The sequence below is a fragment of the Saccopteryx bilineata genome, chromosome X (assembly GCF_036850765.1).
Source record: "Saccopteryx bilineata isolate mSacBil1 chromosome X, mSacBil1_pri_phased_curated, whole genome shotgun sequence".
In the NCBI taxonomy this organism is placed as follows: domain Eukaryota; kingdom Metazoa; phylum Chordata; class Mammalia; order Chiroptera; family Emballonuridae; genus Saccopteryx; species Saccopteryx bilineata.
In genome coordinates, this window is record NC_089502.1 from 126,097,315 (window position 1) to 126,107,489 (window position 10,175).

Consider the following 10,175-nt stretch of genomic DNA (forward strand, 5'->3'; position numbering starts at 1 on the left):
TCAACAGATGTAGCATGATGGCTCATTGTGGTTTACATTTGCATCTCCCTGATAATTAGTGATGCTGAGCACCTTTTGATATACTTGTGGGCCATGTGTATGCCTTGTGATTGTATCTCTTTAATGAAATTTTAACTGGTTTATGTGCGAAATTAGTGTTGTGTTTTCTCAGGGAGATTTTCTTCTCCAGAATATATATGTATATTATTTATATATATTCTCCAGAATATATATATATTCTCCAGAATATATATATATAAAAAATATATATATTTACCTCTGCTTCAGTTCTTCAGTTATGTTCTTTTTTTAATTTCTAGATTACTAGTAAGATTTGTAGAGTGAATATTGTGTCATTTATTCAAAAATATGTTTCAATTCAGTCTTCCTTGTTTTTATTTTTGTCTTTTTTTCTGTCTTCTATATCAACATTTATTTCCTGACATGCAGATGCTGCTGCTATTCATATTTCCTAGTGAGTTTTCTCCTTACTTTTGTGTTTTTCCCCCTCTAGATTATTTTATCTTGATTCTTTTTTCAACTTTGTTCACTTAATTGTTCCATTTTATCTAGCAATTAATAATTGAAGCATTTTACTTTGAAGGTAGCATATCTATAGGTGCAGTTTAAAATTATAATACAGCAGACAAAATAGATTATTTTTAAAGTAGTGATAGAAAATGTCCAACTAGAGTGCAATATAGTATCAAAAATTTTAAGTTATTGGCCCTGGCCGGTTGGCTCAGTGGTAGAGCGTTGGCCTGGCGTGCAGAAATCCTGCGTTTGATTCCCGGCCGGGGCACACAGGAGAGGCACCCATCTGCTTCTCTACCCCTCCCCTCTCCTTCCTCTCTGTCTCTCTCTTCCCCTTCAGCCCTTCCGCAGCCAAGGCTCCATTGGAGCAAAGTTGGCCCGGGTGCTGAGGATGGCTCTGTGGCCTCTGACTCAGGCACTAGAATGGCTCTGGTTGCAACAGAGCGATGCCCCAGATGGGCAGAGCATCGCCCCCTGGTGGGTGTGCCAGGTGGATCCCGGTCGGGTGCATGTGGGAGTCTGTCTGACTGCCTCCCCATTTCCAACTTCAGAAAAATACAAAAAAAAAAAATTAAGTTATTGCCTATGAAAAATAGTGAACTTAAAGAATTATTTTAATGTTCGTGGTCTATGAAGATTGGGCATTTTCTTGATGAGTAAATATGATCTAACCTAATGGAACATCTGAAATACAATAAGAACATTAAAATTACCAACTTAATTCTACAAAAATAAATTTTAACACTTTCTGTTAAAAATATACATATAACATATCTGTTTTCATTTGGAGAGTGTTATGTGTTTGGATTTCTTTGTAGAACCCCAAAAAAAGGTGATGATTATAAAATCTGGGACTTCTGAGAATCTAATATGCACAGATCAATGCCGATGAGACTTGGCCATCCCTAATAGTTTCCTGACAGGAGATGTAATTGATGTTTATGCTTCAACCATAACTCATCAACCCAGAAGATTTAAGGTGGGGATGAAGCCATCTGGCAACTTTATTTATTAAAGAACAGATTTTTGTCCTTTTATTTTAACTATAATAATTATAACATTTATATTAAGGAGAATGTAAAAGAGCAGAAGGTACTGTTCTCACTTCAGATTTAGAAAGTAACCTAAACTAAAAGTAGAACTATGTCAAATAAAATGTAGTCTACAGAAAGCACAACTGGCTGACAGTGTGACAAGGAAGCAGATACTTGGACGGGAAAAAAGTTGATTGGGAATAAAGCCAAAATACATGGCACATGGTGTGAACAAATATATTTGATGAATAAGCTTCAGGCTGCATAACAACAACAACAACAAAAGACCCAGATTGAAAATACAGATATACAGACACTAATCACAATTTATCCCTTGGTTACTTCTGTATGAAGATTAATGAAATCATATGAATTAGAGGTAAAGAGCCACTTTAAAAAAAATGTTTGGGAGATGAGATCAAGATTTATTTCTTGAATATTTGAAAGTGTTACAGGAAAGATATATTTTACATCACCCTTGAATGGGGTTTGTCAAAATACCAGTTATATTTTTCTATACAGACTTCAGTGATATACAACAAAAGTACCAAACATTATAATGAAGGTCATTTTACTTTTAACAATAGTAATCAAGGGAAGCAATAAGCAAAAATATTAAGTAATCACACAGAATAAACAAAACAGAAAACCAAGCAATAATAGCAGTAAAAAATGTACTGATATTTTTCTTTAATCTTGAAATGAAAAAAAAAAGTTTTTAACATAATAATTTAAATTAATCTACAAAATCTGTGAAAATATTTTAAAAAGTAACAGAAAGACAAGGCTCTGGTGCTGTCCACTAGGTGCGCTGGCTCTGGGAACGCTGTGGAGGTGTGGGCCAAGTCAGCCACTGACTGTGTATGGGAAAGCCATTGGAAACAGCTTGGGTGGGCCTGCAAGTGGAATAAGTGAAATGGACAAAATAATTAATCAAGGCCAAACAATGTGAGCAATTTATAGGCACTTAATAAGTCACAAGGGTTTATTTTCCCTAACCAAGGACACTTAGAAGCAAATGCTTCACACATTCCAGACCATCCAGGGACAGATTGACATTGTCCAGGTCCCTCTTTGTTAATATTCTTAAAAAAATAAAACTAACCAGAAAATAATCCTGACATCTCTTTCACACATTTTAATAAATCAACATATTGAAGGACACACCTGGAAAGCTAATAAATATTCTATTAAGACCCTCCCCTGAGATCTCCCCTAGGATTCCTGCCAGCTAAAGAAAGATAAAAAGCCTCAAGACAAAGAACCCAATGACACTCTCTCTAGAGCACGCCCATACTTTTCTCTCTTACTCTGTGGATCCCCAAGAGACTTGCAACCATGGGAGCAGTAGGCAGTGGCAGATCACCCTGGGCTCACCCCATGAACCTATCTCCAAGACTCTCTTTTTTCCTAATATCTCTAGGAGCCAAAGCAGCCCCACCTAGTCTCTCTCTTGTTGCTTCTTCTATCCTAAGTCCTTCCTTTGTGTCATTGTCCCCAACTGTAATAAATGTACTCTAAAAATCACCTGAACATGTGTTTTGAAATCTTTCTGCATGAAGTCAAGGGCCCAAGACAGATCCACTCCAAACTCAGTCCTGCCATAACACAGGAATGGGCAAAAGCAGGTTTACAGTTTATATGGAAAAAGATATGTAGTTTATGATTATTACAGTAACTTTATTAACTCAAAAGAATGTCATAATACAACTATAAACCTACTTTTGCCCAGGCTTATAATTTTAGAACTCAGTTAACAATAGGTATATTGTAACAAAATCTGTCACTTGCCACTTCATTAAAGTGAAATCAACTTTTTGGATTCCTGTAAATGGATATATTCAATATTTCCCCTTTTTCTTCTTAGTTCTTCTAGCTGGTCGAATGACTATAAAGACGTAAGACACATTAACAGTAGAAAATAACCAAATTTCATTGTGTATTTATGTACAGGGTTTACATGAGAATATGAGATGAGAGGATAGAAAGGCAGTTAAAGCTTATATGCCAACTTGAGCTAAGGAAAAGGAGGGGGTGGGGTATGGTTTGGGACTTCAAAAGGGAGGAAGGCACATGGGGGTGGAAAAGCAAACATTTGGTAAACAAGTGTTTGCTGGATCATAGTTAACAATGGGACACAGAAAGGATTTTATCAAATGGGCCTTGCTAAGTTCCTCCCACTCTGTCACACTTAGTTCCTAATAAATTACCTTTATCTCTAATGATAACTTCCTTCCTGGAGCAGGTCTTCTATCTAAATGATTTTAGGCAGAAAGTTAGGGGAAAGTTCAAAGTTTTTTCCTGAGTCTTTTGTTTCTTAAAAATAACCCATCTTAAAATAATATCTCAAAGAAACATATTTTGGCGTTGGAAACTATGTTCCCCTTCAGTACAAACTATTAATTTTAATAGGGAAAGACTTGGAATCTCCTCTAAATTAATTAAAGGACTTCATACAAATTGAACATTGCTATCAATTGAAACAGCAATGTAAAAACTTTCCATTTTGAAATACAAATAAGAACTTTCAAAATACAAAACAAATGATGTGACAGATGGTAAAGAGATATGAAAAATGTAACAATGTTACACAAAGCTAACATTTGGAACATACTCGCAGAAAATAAATTAATAAATGAATTTTCCTTTTTTGAAAAATTGTTTTTGTGTCACCAAATTAGATTCAAAAATATTAATATTTTAATAAAAACCAGTCTTATTACTGTTTTAAGCTCTTATACATGAACATTTTATTTCAAATAATCAAAATCAAATTTAACTGAGTTTGACCAGTATTTGCACAGAAATGATAGCACCAACTTCTGACACTGTATTTGAATTCTGTTCAAAATCTCACATTAAAGTTAAATAACTGAAGATTAATCTACCCAATGGATCACCAAACCTATCGTTGCTGAATTCAATGAAATCAATTGCAAAATTATTTATATTTGATCCCAGGCAAAGAGTTAAATATATAATCTTTACTCAAACAAACTGACTTAGCAATAAATGATTACACATCACAGTGTCATTATACTGAAAATACTTTTTATTCAGAGGCAAAACTTAGATGATAAGACCATCGTTTTCAGTCCTTCTAGATGTCCTTCCAGCCAAACCGCTATTTTATTTTTATTTTTTCCAACCAAAATCAAGTCCTCACTCTAGGATTTGTTAATGACACCCAAGATACTGTAATTAAAATGTTCCTTTAATGCAGTAGGATCTGACTCTACCAGTTAAAAGGAAAAAGTGTCAACACAGTGCTTTCTGGGCAGCTCAACTGGAGGGTGCTCACCTTTGTCCAAAACTCCCTGGAGACAGTGTGGAAGAGCACCTCTTTGTGTACTGTATTTTCCTGCATTGAGATGAATACAAACATGTCTGAGTATTACCTGTTGGGGGCTGAAGTGTCCCCCCAAAATTCATGTTGATGTCATAGCCCTTACTGCATCAGAATGTGACTGTAGATTAAAGTGATGGTTAATTGAGTCCATTAGCATGGGCCATTATCCAATCTGAGTGTGGTCCTTATCAGAAGAGTGTAAGACACATAATGAGACACCAGGCAACCACTCCCACAAAGGTACAAGCATGTGAAGCAGGTACCCAACTGCAAGCCAGGAAAGAGGCTTCAGAGCAAACCAACCTTGCCAGCTCTTGATCTTAGGATTCTAGCTTGCAGAACTAAGAAAATAAATTTTGGGTGTTTAAGCCACCCAGTCTTGGGTATTTTGTTAGGGCAGCTTGAGATAACTAATACACTGTCTCAGGCAGAGAGTTCTTTCGGGGTTATCTGCTATCCCAAATTATTGCATAAGAGCATATTCAATGCCTCTTACTTACACCATGGAGTGAAGAAGGAATTTCCACATTGTGGTTATGTTATTTCCAAAACTGAAACACTGGAATTTGTAGAATTGTGCCAGACAGCCATTTATGAATCATATATACTCACAGGGTGGGATGGTGAACACCTCATGCCCCACAGTGACACATGGGGTTGCACTCAGGACCAGTGAATGAGCAGAGGCTACAGGAGGCTGGGTTTGTGCTATCAAGAGGATGAGGTGACCCCTGATTCCCATAGCGGCAGGTGATAAGATCGTTTGCAAATTCCCCAGGCTGTTAGGGAAGGGAAGCTCACTATTTAGAAGTGAGCAAGATCTGGGCCTCTTCCTCTTCATAAAGACAGTTGTTTGGTAGGGATCTTCATCTGCAGGTAACAACTATGGAAGGGAAATTGCAGTTAGATGATTTGAGGCCCTGATTTCACCTCATGACCAGGCAGCACATGCTAGTAGGCCTTGATACCACACATTACACCAGAGTGCAGGTTTCAACTATTTTCTCTGTCAACTCAGACATCTCATCTGAGGATCTGGCCTCTGCTCCCCAGCCTCACAGCAAGATCTAGTCCACCATGTAGTTTATTTTATTTTATTTTTTGTATTTTTCTGAAGTTGGAAATGGGGAGGCAGTCAGACTCCCACATGTGCCCGACCGGGATCCACCCAGCATGCCCACCAGGGGGCGATGCTCTGTCCATCTGGGTGCGCTCTGTTGCAACCAGAGCTATTCTAGCACCTGAGACAGAGGCTACAGAGCCATCCTCAGCGCCTGGGCCAACTTTGCTCCAATGGAGCCTTGGCTGCAGGAGGGGAAGAGAGAGACAGAAAGGAAGGAGAGGGGGAGAGGTGGAGAAGCAGATGGACGCTTCTCCTGTGTGCCCTGGCCGGAAATCGAACCCGAGACTCCTGCACGCCAGGCTGATGCTCTACCACTGAGCCAACTGGCCAGGGCCATGTAGTTTAATTTAAAATGACCTCTCTGGGGCTGACCTACAGCGTCCCCAAACTTAAACTGCCTTGACTCAGAGAATTTACACTTACTGCTTTCACCCAGAACACCTCCCAATACAACCCACCCTTTTTACTCTCTTATAAGTCACAGAGGGTCTTGAACATCCTCCTTATGTGATTGAAATGCCTGGCTACCAAAGTTTTCTGAGCGGAGGCTGGGTTTTACCTTAGCATTGGCAGTACTGGCACAGGGCCTTCCAAAGAGCAGATGCTCAATTATGTTTGCAAACTAGAAGAGAAAGGGAGGAAGAGGCCTACTTTATTAAGATTGACTGCCTTCTGCATTCTTTAATAAGCTAAGCATATTGAGGTCTAAATCACTAAATTTTACAAAACAAACAACTGAAAGGATTAAGAAAAATCAAGTTTGAAGTTTTATTGTTTTTTCCTGTTCCATTGCCTCAACAATTTTACTGTGGGATTTTTTCACTTTTCCACGAAATTCGCTATTATGAGGTCAGATTTATATTGATGAAGAGAAATCCTCAGTCGTCACTAGGGGTAGAGATGCTGGTGGATTTGTCACTGGGATCCTTCCTGCCGATGGTACTAGTGCCAGCTCTGGATGCCCCTCTGGCTTGTGCTCTTTCTTCCTCATCTCGCAAAGCTTCCTCGTAATGTGGTAAGAAGGAACTTGGAGACTTTTTGTTAATCTTGGCCATATATTCCAACACTTTCATTTTGCTGGTTTCAGCATACGCTTTGGGACCCCACAGGAATTCAAAGCATGGAGGGTCACTGTCGGGTATCTGGCGGTATTCCAGGTACTTCAGCCTCACAAAGTCTTTGGTGATGAGCTTCCGAGGCTCCCCAAAGACGAAGTGCTTCTTCCCAGCATACACTTTCATCACATTCAGGAATTCCCAGACTTCTTGCTCTGTGGCACAGTTGCCATTCAAGAAGATCATGCCCAGGATAGTCATCAGGAGACCGGTCTTAGGTAACCCTGTGTCAGCACGCATCCTTCCATTATTGGGGAGTTTCAGTTTGCTGACAAGGTCATAGGTATGACTGATTGAGTCCACTTCCATCAGGTCAACAGCAAAGAGAACCTCAATGTGATCACAGGCTTTCTTGAGGATCCCAGAAAATACACCGTGGTACTTTCTGCTGACAATCTTTAGCATGTCTTCCTCCAGAATGGGCTGCTTCACTTCATACTTGTAGAGTAGGAACTGCTCCAACACACTGACCTGTGCAGCTAGAAGATCATCACTACCTGAGTGGTCAGGAGATAAGAACTCAGAAGTACATGGCTGTTCCTCATCTTTTTTGCTCTCAGCTGTTGTATGAAAGCCACCTGAATAGGTAAAGATAGTAGCTGCAGCTTCCCTAGATGCCTGAGAAGTGCTAGCTGACTCGGTGGCTGATGAGCTCTGGAGATCATCCTCCACAGCAAAAGATAAGGATAAAAGGTGTTTCTCTACCACTGTGGCAGCTTCCTCAAATATTCTGCGACTCTCAGCTTCTTCTCGGGTCTGTTGTTGTTTCTGACGGACTCGGCTCTTACTCTTGTTACCCCGAGGCATGCTGAATGTGGTCAGAGACAACAGTCAGGAGTGGCAGTAGGAGGACAGGTGATGAGGCCACCTGGAGGTAAAGGTTGAGAGTGTGTATGTATCTTTGATAGAAATACCACCTTAATTGTAAGGAAGGATACAATTACAGTTCCCAAGAGCACTACTCTAAATACCCACAGGGCTCCTGTTCTTGAGAATTAGGACTTGTTCAGCCTATGACTTGAGAAGCCTTTCAAACTGCATCCTGCCAGTCCTGCCTCAGGTATACTGAGGTGACAATAGGGGCTACCAGGCTTTAAGTTTGAAGTCCCTTATTTTACATTCTAGAGCAGCATTCAACTCTTAACATGTCCTGGGCCCCACAAGAATGAAGTGAAAAGTGTCCTCCGCTAATCACCCCCGTCTAGGTATCTAGTGCTGACAGTTTAGTTGGTACTTTTTGCCCTGGTCTTTTTGTCGTCCTCATTCTCAAGGGTCCCTATATAGCTTCACATGGGGCCTTGTGTCCACAAACCTTTAGCTGAATGCAAATTAAAATTAAAGATTTGGTCCCCTGGACGGTGGCTCACTGGATAGAGCATTGAGCTGAGCCTATAGATGTTCTGGATTCTATTTCTGGTCAGGGCAAACAGGGGAAGCAACCATCTGCTTCCCCCACCTCTTTCTTCTCTCCTTCTTTCCCTCCCACAGCCAGTGGCTTGATTAGTTCTAGCTCGGTTGGTCTAAGCACATCAGCCTCAGGTGCTAAAAATAGCTCAGTACTTGCACATTGGTCCCAGATGGGTTTGCTGGGTGGATACTGGTTGGGCCACATGTGGGAGTCTGTCTCACTATCTTCCCTCCTCTCACCTAAAAATATATAAAAATAAATAATTAATTTTTAAAAAATTTTAAAACCTCCAAGGATTTTGGATACCATAGGACAAATACTAATAAAAGTTGGTGGAGCTTCAGCTTCTTAGCCCTGTCTTAGACTTTAAGGATTGCAACCAGGGTTATGGCTAGCTTCTTTGTCATACCTTCTATTTAGGAGTGCATGGTACCTCAGGCTTTGCTTTTATCCACCCCTATCATGTTCTATAATTACCCCCCTGGGCCTTAATCCTGCCCCTTATTCTAAGGTCAGCAACCCTGAGATCTCTAGAAGAAAATGAGAACGTCTTTCTCTGACCATACCTGACATTGGTTCCTGGAACCCAAGTAAAGAATGATTTTTATGGTACATTCACTGTTGTGGGGTGTGTGGTTCCTGTGTTTCATTCTTTTTTTTAAGATTTTATTCATTGATATTAGAAACGAGAGAGAAGCATCAATTCAAAGTAGTTGCTAATATGTGCCTTGACCTGGCAAGCCTGAGGTTTCAAACAGGTAATCTCAGCATTCCAAGGCAATGCTTTATCCACTGTGCCACCACAGGTCAGGCACTTCCTGTGTTTCTGATAGTATTCACCATGCCTTCTGGAGAGCCTAGAAACCTACCATTACTGACCTAATGCCATACTCTTTAGACTAAAGTCCTCATCCCCTTTTGACACCATAGGAGGCTGTGAGTTTGTCACATCATATCAACAATGTCCAGGTATCCCAGAGCAGCCAGCATGGGTGAGGTACAGTGTGGCCCTCTTATTTATGAGAGAGTAATGTTACCTATGTCTGCACTTAGAGCCCTTACTTTGACTCCTGGAAGAGCCTGGAACTCTTTCCTTAACTACCCTGCAAAGGTCTTACACCACACTGACCCTTCTTATAGAGTCACTCTGAATGCCTTGGCCAAGGCATTCCAGTGCTCACGGCTTGGGCAGGCTCTGTGTCACCTCACAGTTCTGTGTTCTCTTCAGTTATCATTCAGAGTTCTATCCTTTTTCCTGGCAGGACATAAAATTCCTCCATTTACTCCCCTAGGCCTCACAGCGACAAAAACGTGGTCCTCAATTACTGAGGTGCCAGAGACAGACAGTAAGGTAACGCCACAAGAAGCTCTCTTACCTATACCTGCAGGAGGGACAACGAGATGGTGTGTGCCCCTTCAGGGAGGTTTTCCACCTTTGCTTAAGGCCACTTCTTCATGGGCTGAGGGCACCGCTCTAGGAATCCACAAGGCTGCTGTTCAGATCAGGCTGTCTCCAGTCAACACTGCGGAGGAAGGTAGAGTGAGCCTTAGGCCAGAGCCATAGAATCTTACCTAGGGGTTACCTTGGTGACTGCAGGGGCTGGTGCGGTAA

At 40.6% G+C, this 10,175-nt stretch overlaps 1 protein-coding gene across 1 annotated transcript; it reads right to left on the reverse strand.

Annotated features, from left to right (window-relative positions):
• Positions 1 to 6,918: 6,918 nt before the first annotated feature.
• On the reverse strand, positions 6,919 to 7,962 carry LOC136317844 (melanoma-associated antigen B5-like). The gene has a single exon (XM_066250557.1). The coding sequence runs from the start codon at positions 7,960 to 7,962 to the stop codon at positions 6,919 to 6,921; it is 1,044 nt and encodes a 347-aa protein (XP_066106654.1).
• Between the last annotated feature and the right edge of the window lie 2,213 nt (positions 7,963 to 10,175).

Bases quoted from the DNA above. Each gene is read 5' to 3' on its own strand.
- LOC136317844 (XM_066250557.1), bottom strand. From the start codon at position 7,962: ATGCCTCGGGGTAACAAGAGTAAGAGCCGAGTCCGTCAGAAACAACAA.